We start from the raw sequence: 19,886 nt of genomic DNA on the forward strand, positions 1-19,886 counted from the left end.
AGATGCTTGTTGAGCTTACGGGCGCGATGGAAGCAGATTATGATGGTGGACTGAGCAAGTGACGCAAAGGGGAGCTACAAAAACAGGGTCACAAGTTTAATCCAAAGGCAATGCTTGAAAGGGGGAGAGACCAATGGTCATGGGATTTATTCACCCAGTCTTAATGAACCCCAAGGCAGAGAAGGAGCATTGCAAAGAGATGGTGCATTAGGCACCAGACGAATCACTGCAGCATCAGTAGTCGTCCCAATTGCAAGGCAACGTTGAATGCTGCTTTGGTACATCTTTAAGAGTAGTACCATCATCTGTCTTTGCATTGGGTTCCTTCAAGATCAGCGACTCATGGCCCAGTTACAACCAGTCCCTCAGAAAGATTCCCCCAATTTATTTCAGTTCCACATGGGATTGCCCCTAAATTGTCAAGCCCAATGTGAAGACGGATGGACTTGCTCACTTTTAACTATTTATCCGTTCCCTTGATTGGTCATATCAAGATTAATTAAAGAAAGATACCATCCCTTCTGGACGTCTTTCTCCCACACTAATTGAGCGAGTTTAGTAATTACGAAACACAAGAAGCAATAATAATGCAAAGCATATACATACATATCAGAGATAAGAAATGAGGTCAAAAAGGATAAAACGCTTAAAAAGATATATGGATCAGTCTCTGAGTTCTGTAGTGAATAGGCAATGCGACATTACAGCCATTACAATGGGTGATACTAGTTGCACTGATGTTGATAGGCAAGAGTTTGATTTTGAGATGCTTAACTTTGCAAGTCAGCTGAAAGGCATTTGTCTTGTTTCCTTTGGATTGTGATTTCACTTATTTTCTGCCTTCAGAAAGAGGGATTAACTTACCTCCTTATCACATATCACATATAATATTTCAGCGTTTTCTCAGCTGTATCCATGGGCTAAATCTCCCTTTGTTCTTCCTCCAAGAACTGGTCTATTCAAAGTGATCATTTCTGAATTATAACACCTTTTGATCATGTTTGCTCTTTGATGTATCAAACAGCTATAAACCATTAACTAGGAAAGGTTAAGCTGTTGAAGACATTCATCAATCATGATTAACCTTGGTTATGTGGGACCTCCAAGTCACAGCAAGCAACACTTTTGAGTTTGATACTTGGAATCTAGGAATCACACAAGAAAAATACACAACGTACTGATTTCAGATCAACCTCAGATTTGTTACGATATTGAAATTGCAAAATTCACTGCTATGTACAAATCCTCCTGTGACATGTCCAGAATTTTACACAAAACTCCCATACAGGTTTGTTTGAAACTTACACCAATTTCCACAATGCAAACCCATGCAGCTTAAAAACTAACCCCCCAACCCCCGTATAAACCACTCTAGAATTTGACTGAAACCCAATTAGGGCAGCACAGTGGCACAATGGCTAGCACTGCTGCCTCAAGCACCAAGGACCTGGATTTGTTTCCAGCCTTGGGTGACTGCCTGTGTGGAGTTTGCATATTCTTCCTGTGTCTGCATGGGTTTCCACCGGGTGCTCCGGTTTCCTCCCACAGTCCAAAGATGTGCAGGTTGGGTAGATTGGCTATGCTAAGTCACCCTGCACTGTACAGGTCAGGTAGATTAGCCATGGTAAATGCATGCTTAGGGGGAATGGGGTTGGGGTAGATCTGGATGGGATGCTTTATGGAGGTTTGGGCCAAATGGCCTCTTTCTGCACTGTAGGGATTCTATGATGATCAATCACATGACTGGTTAGTACCAGTATTGATTACAGACCTGGCTCTAGAGAAGTCAAGCCTGGATGTCTTTAATAATGTTCCCATAGCAGAAAACAACACAATTCTTTACAAACGTGACAGTTCTGAGAGCCCCAGGTCAATGGATGTATGAATGTTTCTTCTATACCATTGTTTGCAATAATGCCTTTAGTGTTTAATGAGCTAGAGTTTGGCTGTCTCAGTCTTCTGCAAGGTTACAATGAACCTTGTATCATTCCTATGCAGCTCATTTGTGTTGTGTTGAGGATTTTATATTCACATTTTGCAGTTGAATGTCATGCCGAGGGTTCATTTTCTTTACATCCTATAATTTTACAGTCCTGGGGACAGCAAGTCCTTCATATGCCATTCTCTCAAACAAAGTAGACAATAACAGTCAGATTATTTCTATTTTTATTTTGCTGATTATGAGAAGCACCACTGAAACAAAACAGCACCACAACAAAATAAACACTAATCATTGCAAATAAAGTTTTCAAAATGCATTTAGAGACAAGTCTGGCTCCCTCTAGAGTAAATAGTCTTAATTACATGTTTGCTCAAGAAATGCTGTAGGCAGCTCCGTTACAATGATTCATATAAAATAGTTGCTAAATACAGGACATTATCTAAAATAATTTGAGTGATTTTGTTTTTGTTGCAGAAGTCAAAAGTCTTCAGATTGTGGGATAGGAAGCACAATATTTAATTCCACACATGTTTTTGTCTTTAATCATGCGCATGTATCCTTCCTCACCCCAGGATTTTCCCCAGCTAGAAAAGCAAAAATATTTGTTAATATCCACAACCCAATCTAATCATATCCAAAATTAATACAGTGAGGATTTTTGTATGTTTGGTTCTGTAATATTTTAAATTTCTTAGTTTTAATTCAGGTAGTGTTATCAGCAGGACATCAGGTTCATTCTATAAAGAATTTACTTCTGGAGATTTACAATTTCATCTAGAAAAATTATTAGGATAATTAGAAGAGCCAATACATAGAATCAGTGTGTGGAAGCAAGCAAGCAATTTGGCCCGTTGAGTTCACACTGACCCCCAAAGAGCATCTCACCCAGACCCAACCCTTGGCCCTCTCCCTTGAACTAGGCATTTCCCAAAGCTAACTCACCTAACCTGCACATCTTTGGACAGTGGGAGGAAACTGGAGCACCTGAAGTGAACCCATACACATGCGGGGAGAACATGCAAACTTCACACAGACAGTCACCCGAGGGTGGAATCAAACCTGGGTCCCTGGCGCTATGAGGCAGCAGCGTTAACCACAGCCATAGCGCTGCCCCTAAAAACTCATCACATGGTCCACCAGCTCTTAGTGGGATTTGAGTGTATGCCCAAAGATCATTAGCCTGGAGGCCTGGTTTACTAGAGCAGAAACATTCCCACTGTGCCGCAGTGTCCCTTGTATGTTGTTACACAAAAGGTCAGTTTTGACTGAATGAGGATTTAAGTGTAACCCATAGCAGTTTGTAATTATCATGCAAGGATGGATGTCAAAGTGTACAGTAGAAGATCTGAAATGCAGATTGTTTTATTAATGCATTCACAGGATGCAGATGTCACTGACTAGGCCAGCATTTATTACTAATTCCCAGTTGCCCAGAAGGCAGTTGAGTCAACCACACTGCTGGGCATCTGGATTCATAATGTAGGCCAGACCAGGTAAGGACAGCAGTTTCCTTCTTTAGGGGACATTAGTGAACCAGATGGTATTTTCACCCAATCAGTTTCATGATCATTAGACTTTTATTTCCAGATTTTATTGAATTCAAATCCCAACATCTGCCAATGAGATTTAAACCTGGGTTCCTAGAATGCTGTCTGGGTCTCTGGATTAATAGTCTAGCAAAAATACCACAAGGCCATCATCTGCCTTTCAGGATCTGTGAAGAGAGATAATACGTTCAGAAAAGGTGGAAACAATTGACAGCTGGGCAGAGCAAATCTCAGGACACAAAGGAAAGGATCAAAAATCAGCTTTGGTCTCATCTTTTCTGGGAGAAATTGATTTGAGGCAGGGAAACAAGAGTTTCACTTACTACTCTGAAAATGAGGCCAAGTGACTCCAGATAAAGGAATAAACTTTTACAATTACTCTCACAAGTTATAAGTGCCAGGCAGTTGAGAGACTGCTATATAATGACAATTCACACCCAGTGGGGCAGGTTTAGCTATCCCACATTTATCCACAAGGTGGCAATTGGAAATAAATGAATGACTTTGGAAAAATTGCATTGTGTTCAATTATTTCTTTGATATAATTAGCTTTACTTAAATGCTCATAAGTGCTTTAGGAGGTCCCATTTAAGTGTCTGCTCCTTAGTGCTTTACTTTTTCATTTGTTAAGTTATTTCCATGCCAGCATCACTTTGTATAATTCATAGAGTAACAAAGGTTTCCATTCTGCCTGATATTCTTAATTTGTAGATGTTATTACCTGTTTTTAATGATCCAGTAGCCTCTTGAAGATACATCCACATATCCTATCAAGAGCACTGCATGATCAACTCTCTTACTATTGCAGTCAACATCATCAAAGATACCTGTAAAATGGAGGGAAGCTGAAATAACTACACAGAGGCCTGTATCCTGTCACCAAGTCACTCTTTACTTACTTGTGCAAAGTATACTGGCTGCGGCCAGCCAGCTTGGAGTCAGTCCTCTGAACTGAGAAGCTTGTAAATCTCCTGGTTATATTGGTCAGCCAGGGTCTCCTGATTGGCCCAGGTTAACAACCCCCATCAAGGACCTCATAGTCAATAAGGTCCCACCTGGTTTCAATTACTACAGAAGTAGTATAGATGAAAACAATTCTGAACTGTAGTTCTGCCTTCCCAATCTTGAACAAGATTGGAAAGGCAGACCTACAAGATTTTGCATTCTTATAGCATCTTTCGCCAAGCAACTTGTCTCAGGACCAATAAACTGAAAGCAGTTAGGGAAGGTAACTAGCCTAGTCAAAAGAGAAAATTCAATTGAAAACAAAACTTCAAAAGACAGAAGTAGCAAAGTGAAAGTATTCAGGAATTCAATTACAAAGCCGTTTTGTCTACAAATTGTCCCTGAAGGTGAAGCAATATCCCTTTGTTCCCAGTCTGTTGATATCATGCACAGTGAGATTGAGAGGTAGATTCTGAACCATGGTGAATTTTGTTTAACAAAATAAGCAGAAATTGCTGGAGAAACTCAGCAGGTTTAGCAACATCTATGGACAGAGAAACAGAGTTAATGTTTCAGCTCTTCTTCAGTTCTGAAGAAGAGTCACTGAACTCGAAACTTTAACTCTGCGTTCTCTCCACAGATGCTGTCAGACCTGCTGAGGTTCTCCAGCAAGTTTTGTTTTTGTTTCAGATTTTCAGCATCCACAGTTCTTTGTTCTACTTTAGAATTTTCTTTACCTGACTTGTAAAATCTCCAGGAACTAAGTGATGAATAAACAAGTACAGAAACTGGTCCAACACGTGCCACTAATGCAGCTAATTTTTTCTCATCAATGTTCATTATCCTTTTGAATCCTTTAATTGTGGTGACACTCTTAAAGTTACTAAAAAAGCACCGATCATTTTGCTGTAATTAGAAAGAGAGTCTGTTTAGCAAATTGGCGGACAATAATTTTCATAAATGTCAACGTCCTATCACACACAAAATCCCATGCATCTATCAGCCCCCTGCCTTACTGCTCTCCATTACCTCTGAGCATGTCCTACATCACTTGGTGCTGGTGTATCCCTGTCCCCTTTCCATCCAGTTTTCAATGACATACTCATTTGGACCCAACCCCTCTGCTTTCACTTTCTAAACCTCTTTACTTTGCTTCATTCCTCCAACTTCAAAAGCTACATTAAGACCCACCTTTTCAACAGTTTATCTCATCCAAATCTCGAATCACACTCTGGTTAAGATGTGACTCTGACCTGCTGAACGGTTCAAAATGCTTATTCATTGAGCATCTTTGTGGTACAAGACAGAAAGCCACAGGATAACTTTTATTTCTTTATTTCTCTTTACTTCTATCCAGAAGTGTTATCACACATAACTGAGCGACCTTCCCACCACCAAAATTGCCGTGACTTTTTTTTTCACTAACAGGCTAATTTCTACTCTTCATTGAGTTAATTAATCTCAGCTAGGGTGGTACCTGAAGGTGCTGAAGATGCCCAGTCTGCAGAAAGTAGAAATTTAGTCAAGTGCTTCCACCCCTAGTCATTATTGACAATCTGTACTGGATTGAGTAAGAGAAGCATCAAACTCAAATATGCTCGCATGGAAGCCCCAATTCATTAAGGTTCATCACAATTGATTAATGTCTTCAAGGGGTTAACTTTTCCTAATTGATCGTTTCAAGCTACATGATGCAAGCATTGTTCAAATGTGCTATAATTCAAAAATGGGGATAGACTAGTAGGAAGGACAGGGTAAGATTTAATCCAACGACACACTTTCAGAATGAAGGACATCCTTTCTGCTGATAAAATGACGTTTACTTGGCACATTGCATGAAGATACTTAGATCCAGGTGATTTCTGTATTTGTAAAATTTAAATGAAGCTGTTCTTTAAATCAGAATATCTTTCAGACCTCATAATGGACAGTCAAGTTTTACTGTATGAAACAAACAAGCAGAAGACCATACCTTCGCTTGGTAGGGGTATGACTGATCAGCTTCAATGCCGTATTTCTTAATGTATTTAAAGGCACGATACGGTAAACCTCCATTGCACCCATAATTCTTAAATTCATCGGAACAGTCAATGATATTTTGCACACTCAGATCCACATATTGGTTCCTTTCCTTGGCCAGCTGACCTTCCAGAGCTCCGACGGCAGCAAACGCATAGCACGATAAACATGAACCCTGCAGGGAAAGAAGATAAATTGCCAAATTTGAAAAGATTTAAGAGCTTTTCTTCATGAGCCTCAGCACTTTGATTGAAAGCTAATAGAGAGTCCAAATAGTTAGCTACACCTTTGCCTTGACTATGATCACCAATGGACGCGACTGGGCCTAAAATGGATTTACACAAAATATTCAGTTCCAGATTAACTACTGCCCTTACCACTTCCACTTTTGGATGCCTAAATGGTACAACATAATAAAAACCAAAAGAACTGCGGATGCTGCAAATCAACAACTTTTGTTTTTGGTACAACATAATACTTCAGTCCCTTGCAACCTTATTTCAGGATGGCAGTATAACTTAAGAATCAAAAACCTGGTGAATTAGAGTTTGTAGTGAGAATCAGAAAGCAAGATAACCAAGGGCATCTGGTGAGAGTCGTCGATAAAACATACACAAGCTTAGGAATTATTTATAGTGGCATAAAGTACGCGAGCAGACACGTTTTGCTGAACTTATATAAGGCACCAGTTTGATTTCAACTGGAGTACAGTTTTTGGGCATCACACTTTAGGAAGGGCAGCACAGTGGCACAATGGTTATCACTGCTGCCTCACACCAACAAGGACCAGGGTTTGATTCCAGCCCTGGGTGACTGCCTGTGTGGAGTGTGTGCGCTCTTGCTGTGTCTGCATGTGTTTCGGTTTCCTTCCACAGTCCAAAGATGTGCAGGTTTAGGAAGATTGGCCATGGGAAATTACTATAATTGTGCAGGCTGGGTGGGTTAGCCATGGTAAATGTGGGCATAGTGTAGGGGGGAATGTTCTTCGACAGGTCAGCACAGATTCAATAGACTGAATGGCCTGCAGGGATTCTATGATTGTAAATGCATTGGAGGAAGTGCAGAAGAAGTTTACATGAAGTATGCCTACTGCCTTCTCTGCCCACCACTGACCCTTTCCCCACAGCCCAATCTCCTGGCCCTTCTCCCTTGGTGCCCAGTCCTTCCCCACCCAAGAACCCAGACTCAGCCTGTCCAGCAAGAATGACACTACTTTGTGGGCCTCCTTTCAGTTCCAGCACTATCCAATCTGATTGGCTGGCAGTTCTCAAGGTCAGGATTCCCTCCAAGTGAGGGCTGCCTTAACTAGCACATTGATGATGCAGGCTAGCATCCACCTCATGGCATTGTCCCTATCCCTGGACCTGTACGCCCAGGTTCAAGTCCCACCTCTTCCACAAGTGTGTAATAGCATCTCTGAACAGGTTGATTAGAAAAATAGGTTAAATTATTTAAAATCAAATGGATTCTAACCGATCTTTTTTTCTAATAATATCCTTTCATCCATCTGTAAAAAAATGAGATTACATCTTCGTAAAAGAACATGGTAGCTCTCTATCATTTGTTTTGGAGCAAGTGATTTCATGATTTTTAAGCATTAGAAGTTTACTCATAAAATGGTTTGGTGCATTTTAATTTCCCTTCCAGACCATGGGGCATATTTTTAAGGTGAGAGGAGAAAGATTTGAAAAAGACATGAGGGGCAACTTTATTACACAGAATCATTCATGTGTGGAATGAAATTCCTGAGGAAGTGATGGATGCGTGTGCAGTTACAAAGTTTAAAAGACATTTAGCTAAGTACATGAATAAGAAATGTTTAGAGGGATATGGGCCAAGCACAGGCAGGTGGGACTAGTTTAGTTTAGGATTATGGTCATTATGGACTGGTTGGAACGATACAGTTTCTGTGCTGTATGACTCTATGACTCTATAACTGTATGATTCTAATCTGCCAAGCACTCAAAGCGTTAAATCAGGACCCTGAGTATATATGTGGTTTTGTTAAAGAAGAAAAATCGAACATGAAGATGCATTTCTTCAGAATGGAAATCTTTTTAAACAACTGGTCTGAAGTGATGAGACACACCTCCAAGACCATCCTGACTTGAATCTAAACCTTTTCGCCCAGAGGTAAGGACACTGTCACTGCACTAACAGGTCTCATTAGCACTGTTTTGTGTATCTAATTATTTTTAATCAACCTGTCCACATATGTCATGCCAATGCTGAAGTAGATGGGACTTGAATGTGCACTTACTGGCCCACAGTTGGGGGCACTACCATTCCTCCACAGGACCCTCAAATTATTTGTAAACTACCTGTTCAGACATGTTACAGCAAACTTCCATGGCAGGTGAGGCTTTATCCTGGACTTTTTAGGCTAGCATTTTGGACACTACCACTCTATCGCAAGTCTCCTTTAGCACTTGTCTGTACACCCATGTTGTCTGTCTGAATTGGACACATTAACCCTCCTCTACATCAGGGAGACCAAGCAGACGCTCAGAGACCGCTTTGTGGAGCACCTACGCACGGATCGTGACAAACGACAACACCTCCCAGTTGCAAACCACTTCAACTCCCCCTCCCACTCCCTGGACGACATGTCCATCCTAGGCCTCCTTCAGTTTCACAACGATGCCACCTGGAAACTGGAGGAACAGCACCTCATATTCCGCCTTGAAAGCCTACAACCCAATGTTCTAAATATGGACTTTACTAGCTTCAAAATCTTCCCACCCCCGACCTCATCCCAAGACCAGCCCCCCATCTCATCCCCGCCTCCTTGACCTGTCTGTCTTCTCTCCCACCTATCTGCTCCACTATCCACCTTCTATAACCACCCCTCCCCCTCTATTTATTTCAGAGTCCTCTTCCCCTCCCCCATTTCTGAAGAAGGATCCAGACCCGAAACGTCAGCTTTCCTGCTCCTCTGATGCTGCTTGGCCTGCTGTGTTCATCCAGCTCTACACCTTGTTAGCTCAGACTCCAGCATCGGTAGTTCCTACTAACCCTGTTTACTTCTGTTCTCAGTACCTCCTCCTATTGGCAGTTAGAAAAACAGCAACCATGAATTGTTCCTCCTGATGCCCATTTGCTATAGCTTTAACTTTTCTCAAACATGAGGTGGTTGAAAATGTTAAAAATATTCAAGTGTCCAAAAGTCATTTATGAGCATTCCTTAGAGTTAAAATAATAAAGAAGCATCATTTTGTAATCCCAACAAAATCAAAATCAAGAAACATCCTTCCGGCACAGAGTGAACAGACAGTATGAAAAGGTAGTATGTACCTGGTTCTTTACGTCCCTAACATAGCCCATTTGACGCCAGTCCACTTCTTTGGGAATACGACTGACTTCCTCTACTTCTTCCAGTTCTTCCAGCTCAATATCTGATAGTGCATCATCTGTGTAATTTGCCATTTCATACATTGTTGAATCAGTATACAATTCTACAAACTCCATTGATGTCTGTAAGAGAGAGTTGCATGTTACCTCCAAAGACACTATATCAGCAAAATATGCAAAGTGAAAATCGATTTGTTGTATCGATTTGTTTACAATAAGTTTCAGTTTCATGTGTTTCGATTATGCTTGCAATTTGCATCCATGTTTTCTGATTGGTGATAACAGTGATGGAGACCCTGAGTTCATCTAGATACTAAAAACACAGAAGCCTTGTAAATGGAGACAAGAGACATGAGCAGAAAGAAACAAACTCCTATTGTATGTTGTAGATCAACAGGTCAGAGGAGGAGATCAGATCAAGAAATTTGAAGCATATACAGGAATTTGTACAATTATCATGGATAATTTATTTCAATTTATTATGAATCTTTACAAGTACTTTTGGAATAAAACCATGATTCTGAGCAAACTGGAGAGGATTCAGAAGACATTTACCAGGATGTTGCCAGGCATGGAAGATTTGAGTAATAAAGAAAGGCTGGGGCTTTTTTCACTGGAGTGTAGGAGGTTAAGAGGTGACCTTATAGAATTTTATTAGATAATGAGGGATATAGATAGAGTTAATGGTGGTTGCCTTTTCCCTAGGATGGGGCATTTCAAGACCAGGAGGCACATTTTTAAGGTGAGAGGAGAGAGATTTAAAAAAAGACATGAGGGGCAAATTTTATTACACAGATGGTGGTTCGTGTGAGGAGTGAACAACTGAGGAAGTGGTGGATGCGGATACAATTACTATGTTTAAAAGTACATGAATAGGAAAGGTTTGGAGGGATATGGGCCAGGAGCAGGCAGGTGGGACTAGTTTAGTTTGGGATTATATTTGGCATGGACTGGTTAGTCCAAAAGGTCTGTTTCTGTGCTATATTACTTGATGACTCTATGACAGTTAACTAATAAATCTCTATAATCAGAGGCACTGTTGGATTGGATTTTCAAACATAACCAAGATGAAGGTCATAGTATCACCAATTCTTCATTACGAATGCATTTAACTGAAAGTGAAACAATATTAAAGAGCCAAGTAACTGTGCTGTGAACAAAGTTTGTAAATTGGCAGTTATTAAATTTGGCCAAATGTCATATTTCGGGAATCATTAACCGGAACCTAAAATCAGTTGATAGCTGAAACAAACTTAATCAAACACAGACTGATGTCACAAATATGTTAACCAAGAAATAGTTGGTGCAATTAATCCACACAATGATATTTGTTCATCCAGTTTTAAGTGGCAGTCTTTGCGATTGAGCTGAGTTAACAGTCCTTAAAAATAACAATTGCGCTTCCATCACTTCTGGATCAACCCACACACCCATTGAAAATGATAATACCAAAATAGTTATAGGAAGCAAAACTCATTCACTGACCTGGTGGTGAAGATAATTCCAGAATTCTACTCATCAAATTGCCTTTGTAAGTCAGGAATGCAGGATATGGATTTGACACAATATTTAAGATGTTGCAGTCAAAAGTGTCATTGTCCCGAGAGTGCACCTTGCACTGTATGAAGCTTGCAATGGGGGACAGAAGGAGCAACTTACAAGAATAGTTGCAAGAGGAAGTGACCACCCAAACAAATGGGACAGACTTCCTTGAGCGATTGTCGAGGAACTATCCCTTGAAATTAAACAAATTAATAGGAATACCAACTGGAATTAATGGGACCAGCATGCAGATGCTCGAATGTATGCAGTAGTTGCCATAGTTGCAGAGTACCATGAAGATGGTCTCTCATTAGAGAGCGATTACTGATAGTGATTTTAACCTGAGGGTCACACTATCTCAAGTAAGGGGGGCGAGGTGAGGGAGGCAGGACTTCAGTAGTGACTTCAGACAGTATGGGAATTGAATCTGTGTGATTGGCATCACTCTTCATTGCAAACCAGCCATCCAAGCTAACAGAATTCCATGTAGTAGCAAATTACTGCAGATACTGGAATCTGTACTGAAAATAACAAATGCTGGAGATCACAGTGGGTCAAGCAGCGTCCATGGAAAGAGAGCAAGCTAACATCTCAAGTCTAAATGATTCTTCATCAGAGCTTCACACAGACTTCCATGTATATGTGTGTGTGTGTGTGTGTGTGTGTGTATGTGTGTGTGTGTCAGAGTGTGTGTGTGTGTGTTTGTGGTGTGTGTGGGTGTGTGTGTGTGCGCGCGCATGTTTGTGTATGTGTGCGCATGTGTGTGTGCTTGTGTGTGTGCGTGCTTGTGTATGTGTGTGCGCGTGTGTGGGTGTGTGTGTGCGAGCGTGTTTGTGTATGTGTGTGCACGCATGTGTGTGTGCGCGCGTTTGTGTGTGTGTGTGCACGTGTGTGTTTGTGTGTGCGTGTGTGTATGTGTGTGTGCGTGTGTTTGTGTATGAGTGTGTGTGTGTTGTGTGCAAGTGTTTGCGTGTGTGTGCATTTGTGGGTGTTTGTGTGGGTTTTTTGTGGTGTGTGTGTGTGTGTGTGTGTGTGTGTGGGGTGGGGGTGTCCAAAAAAACTATGAAAAGAATACTGAGTTGTACTGAATCGTGAGGCTCGACCTGTAACAGCTGAAGAATGCTGTGGCAAAAGTGACTGCATTCTGGTATAGTTTAAGGTTATGCTTAGGACTGAATGTCATCTGAATGCAATTGAAACACTTATTCTAAGAAGGACATATTTTGAAGAAATGAGAAGTGGTCTCAGGAAGCCGAACTGGACTGTAATATTCAATGGAAGCAAAACATGGTTCAAATAGCATGCACGGGGAAGATACCTTTCAAAAACAAAACAGGATGAAAGAGAAAATCTAGAAAATGTGGAGATTATGGTATAATGGGAATTGATATAAGATAATGATGTATATCAAGATCTAACAGTGATATGAGTAGTCAAATGTAACAGACTGAAGAGGGAATGGAATAATCTGTGTTAATGAGAGGTGTTGAAGATAACAACTGGTCCAGTGGAGATAACAATAATTCTAGCTGATGTATTCTTGTCCCAGGAAATCAGGCTTGCTTAATTGGGCTCAACTGATTCTTCATCACACACAGTACCAAACCAGCAAGTGTGGCACGGTATCATTTTTATCACTCACCAAGTCTCCAAATTCATTCATGGCCATTTCATACATGGAATTTCCTTGATGATATTGAGCATTGTGAGCTGCAATCTTCTCCAAGTTTTCCAGCCAAATTTCTCTCCTGGCTCGATCTTCCTCCTACAAAAATAATGAGCTACTGCAATATAATGGACATATCAGCAATTGCACAACATGAAATGAAGTTAGTGAAGCTATAAATGGCATGTTTCTTCGAGCTCAGAATTCACAATAAACCAGGTTATAGTGCAACAGATTTATTTGAAATCATAAGCTTTTGGAGCACTGCTCCTTTGTTAGGTGAAGTGCTTCACCTGATGAAGGAGCTGCACACTGAAAGCTTGCGATTTCAAATAAACTTGTTGGACTATAACCTGGTGTCATGTGATTTCTGACTTTGCCCGTCCCAGTCCAACACCAGCATCTCCACATCATGTTTCTTCAAATGAGTAAAGGCAGCTAAATGTTCAAATAGGACGTGACAATATTTGATGTCAGCCACAGTAGGAAAAACTGGCATCAAACTATCAGGATCAAAGAAGAGGAAACCAAATAAGTTTTAAGCCATGATTTTGGAAAAAAGGATTACGACACACAGGGCAGTAAGACAACAGCCCTGGCTCATTTTAATATGGGATTCAAACTATGAGCAAAGAAGTTACAGGAGTTAGTGGGAGCATGGTGGGTCAGTGGTTAGCACTGCTGCCTCGTAGTTCCAGGAACCTGGGTTTAATCCCAACCTCAGGCAACTGTCTACGTCAAGTTTACATGTTCTCCCTGTGTCTGCATGGGGTTCCTCCGACAGCCCAAAGATGTGTAGCTTAGGTGGATTGGCCATGCTAAATTGCCATAGTGTCCAGGGGTATACAGGCTAGGTGGGTTAGCCATGAGGAAATGCAGGGTTATAGGGTGGGATGCTCTTCAGAGGGTGTTGGACTCAAATGGCCTGTTTCGACACTGTAGGGATTCTTTGAGTTAGATAAACAGGCAACATAAACGCACTGTAGTGGTGTGAGAGCTTACCACACACACAATAGCCAATAGAGCTCCCTTGAACTTTAAGCTACAGAAATAAAAGCAAGGATGTTCCCAGGATCCCCATTCCTGCCCTCCTCTGCTGCATTGTTGCAGATTACAGTCCCATTTTCCTTACACTGCCTGGTAAAGTCTAAATGTAGATTTTTGAGAAGTGCAAAGGCAGCCGAATTTGTTATACCATAATTATTGCTTCTCCACCAATACAACAACCAATGACTTGTATTCATGTAATTGCTTTAACATTATATATTATTCCAAGGTGCAACACAGGAGTGTTGTAAAGCAATCTTTGAAAGTAAGAAACATTTAGTGATATTGGGGCACAAGCCAGGTCAAAGGGACAAGTTATAAGGGGCATCTTTAAAGGAGAAAAGAGAGGTAGAATGACGAAAGTTTAGGGGGGGAGTTCTAAAGCTCAGAAATGGCCATTAACAGTGGTTCAATTGAAACTGGGAATGTGCAACAGTCCAGAACTGGATAAGTGCAGATTTCTCAGGGCAATGTGGAGTTGATGGGGACTACAGAGACAGGGAAAGACCATGCATGAATTGATTTGAAAATAAGGGTGAAAATTTTAAAATCGAAGCATTGCCAAAATAGTTCAGTGAGCGTAGAGGCAGAGGGTGACCGGAACCTAGTACAAGTTAGGACACAAGCAGCAGTATTTTTGATAACCTGCAGTTTATAGACAATACAATGCAATAGGCTGGCAAGAAAGCATACAGTGAAGCCCTGAGGTAACACAGTTATGACGGAGGATTTCAGCAGCAGATGCAGTGAGGGCAAGGAAGAGTCAAGTGATTTAAAGGAGGTGGAAATAGGCAGTTTTAGGACTGAAATCATGGGAAGATACATGGTCAGAAGTGGATCTAGAGATTAAATATTTCTCCAGAGATATAAGCTGTCCACTTGCCTCACACAACTAGAATGCAGTTGGTAACTAGAGAACAGGCCTTTCAATATGGAACTAATGATAATGGTTTTGCTCTTTCCAATATTATCTTGGAGGAAACGAGAGAAACACATCATTATTTGTGTTTAATAAATTTGGAAGAAGTGTCCAATAGTTGCCAAGTTATTGGCTGGTATTAAATATCTGAGTCACCACAGAAGGACACTTTGTGGAAACTCTGTTCTTTGGTTCTGACTGAGCAACATTAACAAACAGGTGGGGATTACAGTTCAATCTGCCCTCTTCAAAACAATGTCATGGCCCCTCAATCCTCTCCTAGGGTGTCAGCCCAGATTTCTTACCACATTAAGGTAGCTTTTTCCATATGCCTGCTTCCAAATTTTCCATTGCTCATCTACGATCGAGTTCGGCAAGGCCATGGACATAACAGTCAGGATCCACGTCACAAAGAGGGAAAGTATCATGGTGAACTGCTGAATACGTCAAGCCTGTCACTGGACCAATGTCTTCAGTGAGAAGCTGTGGGCAATACAATAGGAAAGACATGGAGAGGTAATGCAAGTCCATAATCCTACAGTACCACCCTCATTATTAAGATGACCGGCACAAGCACAGGGTGAATGGACACCTCACCTTCTACATTTTCTAAAAGGAGTCACAGAAGTGAAAAGTAGAAGAGCTGAGAGCAGACCAACTACCTTGTGCCTGCAAAGGGATAATAACACAGCGGGAGAAAGGTGTTTGATTTAGTCTTAAATTGTTTCAATCACAAATGTAAAAAGAAAATTTGCCAAATATTCTTCATTGAGATGAGGAGGGCTATTATACACCTGATAGTGTTCAATTCCTACATTCCGAACCACTTTAATTACCCTGGAAACACAGTTGGCAGACGTTGTAAACTTCCCTGGCTAGTGTGGGGTGTGAAGATAGACATGAGGTGAAAGAGAGCCGTCTTTAGCTTCAGATTTGACTAATTAAAATCTGTAATATATTGATCCCAGAAATCTCTGATTCTCGCTGAATGGGTTCTGGTAAGATGCTCATTTTAGAAAATACTGTGACTTTCCTCTGTCTGCTCTGTCTCTGGAAGTGTTAACCCATTTGCAATACATTAGGTGCCAATATTTAAAAGTTTTCAATCTAATTTCCTTTCCTACATAGAACGTAATTACAATAAAGTTATTCTGCCAAGACATTCTGCCAATGCTACACTATTAAATCACACAATGTTGATTCAATATATTAATTACACATTAACATCAGGCCATTTATCATACTAGAAGAAATATATTTCACTCACCTTACAAGGTCACCTCTGTTTCTTGAACGATACAAACTACTTGGGACCAAGTTATGCTGTACCGGAGTTTGAATTGGGGTTTATATATCCTTAGAAGATGCAAAGTGAACTAATTGCCTCATAAATTCCACCAGTTAGTTCACAGGCCCTGAAGACCCAGTATTATCTTTGTTCCTTTTGATCTAAAATATTTGTCCATCTGTTAGTTCCAACCATCAGTTACACAAACCCCAGGCAAATACTCCACATGATCTTAATAATATAGTCTGAAAGGTAATGAGATGTTGTGAATCTTATTTGTATGAGGCAGATTGTTGATTTCTTTGCAGTAAATAAGATTTTCTTTTGGGGTTCCTTGGCAATGCATTTTTGTCATGGTGTCTTCTTACCCCAGGAGTGCAACTGTGGCAATTATCCAATTTCCATTGCCTTCAGCAGGTTAGATTTTTCAGCTAATAATTGTGTACGCATGATGTGATCACTGGCAGCCCATAATGAAATAGGCACCAGAAGCATCTTTACACCAGGACTGCATCATCAGCTCATTGTTTGTGGACCAGCACCAGGGCTGCCAAGATCACTGTTTTTCTAGTGCTAAGCATCTTCTTTCACAACATTGTTCTTGTTTTGCTGGATAAAATCTTCGCCAACCCTATGCCTGACGAAGCGTCACCAGACTCGAAACATTAACTTTGCTTTCTTCCCACAGGTGCTGCCAGACCTGTTGAGTTTCTCCAGCAGTTTCTGTTTTTGCTTCTATTCTCCAGTGTTCATGGTTCTTTGTTTGATTCCTATGTCGCAAGAACTGAGGAAATTCTCAGCTCAGAGGTCTGTAAATTTCAGAGACTCTCTAACCCTGGAAGTTTCTGTGTTTTTGCATCTGTAGACACAAGCAACCAGGAAATAATAAAATCCTGCAATGTTGGTTTGTCTATCTGATTAAAAGTCAAACCGAGACCCCATTTGTCTTTACAAAGTGAATAGAAAAGATTCCATGGCTCAATTTTGAACAACACCTGACCACAAATTGGAATAAGTCCAGGGAACTCATGTAAAATGCACTAAACTGACTGCATTGAATTCACAATTTCATTCAAAGACTTTAAAACCAGATATACAGTCATAAACTCATAGAGTCACACAGCATGGAAACAGACCCTTCGTCCCAACTAGTCCATGTCGACCATGTTCCCAAACTAAACTAGTCCCACCTGCCTGTGGTTGGTCCATATCCCTCCAAATCTTTCCTATTCATGAATTTATCCAAATATATTTTAAACATTGTAACTGTACCTGCTGTCAGCATCATGAAATTTGCATTTGTTTACTTCACACCTGTATGATGCATTCACATAATGAGAGATAAAAGTTGCCAATGGCGTATTCAGCTTGGAAAGAGTGTGGAATTAGGTTTGGGAATATATGAAAGGATCATATTTCAACAGTTTGCTCAGCAGACCATGGAAAGGTTTATGGATTCATAGGAAGAAAACCTTGAAGGCTTGCTCTCTGTCTCTATTTCTCTCAACCCTGGTAGTCAGTACCAACTGTAAAAGCAACTTGGAAAAACAATTATTGATAAAGAATTCCAAAATTCCACTTTAGCTGAAGAAACAGATCACAGCTAAATAGATTCTTAGAGTCAAGCAGAATGGAAACAGTCCCTTCGGTCCAACTCATCCATGCTGACCAAGTTTCCTAAACTAAACTAAACTAGTCCCATTTGCCTGCACCTGGATCATATCCCTCTAAACTTTACTATCCACGTACCTGTCCAAATGTCTTTTAAATGTTGTAACCATACCTGCCTCTACCAGTTCCTCTGGCAGTTCCTTCCATATACCAATCACCCTCTGTGTGAAAAAGTTACCCCTCAGATCCCTTTTAAGTCTTTCCCTCTCACCTTAAAATTATGCCCTCTAGTTTTGAACTCCCCTACTCTAGGGAAAAGGCCTTTTCTATTCACCTTATCTATGCCCTCAGGATTTTATAAGCCTCTATAAGGTCACCCCTTAACCTCCTACATTTCAGGAAAGAAATTTCCAGTATACCCAGCTAAGTTTTGGTAGAAATGTAATAGCTGCATGTTAAAACAAAATCATTGAAACTGACAGAGGGAAGTTGAAAAGAGCAGAACTGATTGCTCCTCCTCACCTGTTCGTAATACCAATTATTGCAAATACCCACTTTCTGGTGCCTATTGAAGACAATGTTTGTCTGGAATCTCCTGGATTCTGCTGATAACTACAGCATGAGGGCAAAATCACACTATTTGTTAAGGAATTTTATACTTAACTGTAAAAACTCCATTTCTTGTGTGTTTGGGGACTGAAATGAGCATGAGTTTTATTTTAAACAAATGTTTGAAAAGGTACTTTTCTGGTTTGAAAGCAAGTAACAAATACTCATCATGCCAAGCATCATGCAAACAACCACTTGAACAAGCAATAATTGAAGTTTGAGTTGCAAATGATTTAAAGCCAAGTGGGTACACAGATGTAGCCTCTGCTGGCAACAAGAAGTTCATTGGTCTATGGACCAGTGACCAGTTATCAATGACAGTGACATTTTTTGCCTGCCAACAATTATATGATTGATTCTTAGATTACTGACAGTTTGGAGCTGATAAGTTACGGAGAGAGGGAAAAGTTTTCGGTCCTTGACCAGGTCAGGAGTAGTGTCTCTGTTCTCTGCAGTCAAAACTCACTGTGAACATGAAGAAAATCAATTTCCTTCATTGGATGTGGCCATTGCTGGCTGGGCCAGCATTTATTGCCCAGAGGATCTGGAGACACATGTCAGCCTGACCAGGTATGGATGGCAGATTTCCTTCCCTAAAGGACATGAGTGAACCTGATGGGTTTTTCCAACAATCGACAATGAGTTCATGGCCATCATTTGTACTTTAATTTGTATTTAATAGGCCAACAGCTTTTAATTGTTTGTCTGTAGTGACAGTCTAATTACTTGTAATAAATAATAATTATTCTCAGTATAGAAACCTGGTCCATCTGAAAGTCAGGTAAATTGAGGGATTTTGCATACATTTTAAAATCTTTAACTTCCGTGACAATTCCTGGAATAGCATCACTTAATTTCTAGTGCATTACTCCCATGAGTCATGACATAACTGATTTAAAAAATATGGTGCTCAAAGTTGGACTCAGTCGCGATAACCATGGCACTATCATTGATTGCTGCAAAAACTTAACTGGCTCATTAATGCCTAGTAAGGAAGGAAATTGTCCATCATTTTCTGGTCTGGCCTTTACGTGACTCCAGACACACAGCAATGTGGTTAATTCTTGGAATGGTCTCTGGAATGGTCTAGCAAGCCATTCAGGGCAATCAGGATGGGTGACAAATACCTGTGGTAACCATATCCCATGAAAAAGGCTTTTAAAAATGAGAAGTAATCACCCCCAGGTTAACCTTCATTGAATGAGTTTGAGTTCTTGGATCCAGTTGCAATTTGTTTTGACGTTTCATTTTATATTTTGTAAAGTCAAAATCCATCACCTTATCATACTAAAAGAGAAACTGTAAGATATGTAAACCTGTAGAAAACAAAAACAATGATTAGTACCTTGTATATCATTTGGTGCATTTAGCAACATTCAATAATTACAGTGAAATCAGAG

At 40.5% G+C, this 19,886-nt stretch overlaps 1 protein-coding gene across 1 annotated transcript; it reads right to left on the bottom strand.

Annotated features, from left to right (window-relative positions):
• Window positions 1–2,149: 2,149 nt before the first annotated feature.
• On the bottom strand, window positions 2,150–15,406 carry LOC109919200 (procathepsin L-like). Its single transcript, XM_048613896.1, has 8 exons — window positions 15,284–15,406; window positions 12,989–13,111; window positions 9,748–9,927; window positions 6,407–6,628; window positions 5,172–5,340; window positions 4,389–4,460; window positions 4,211–4,316; window positions 2,150–2,526 (listed from the first exon to the last, which is right to left on the bottom strand). The coding sequence occupies exons 1-8, from the start codon at window positions 15,404–15,406 to the stop codon at window positions 2,430–2,432; spliced, it is 1,092 nt and encodes a 363-aa protein (XP_048469853.1). The 3' UTR covers window positions 2,150–2,429.
• Between the last annotated feature and the right edge of the window lie 4,480 nt (window positions 15,407–19,886).

Source organism: Rhincodon typus, chromosome 29 (assembly GCF_021869965.1).
Source record: "Rhincodon typus isolate 14 chromosome 29, sRhiTyp1.1, whole genome shotgun sequence".
In the NCBI taxonomy this organism is placed as follows: Eukaryota; Metazoa; Chordata; class Chondrichthyes; order Orectolobiformes; family Rhincodontidae; genus Rhincodon; species Rhincodon typus.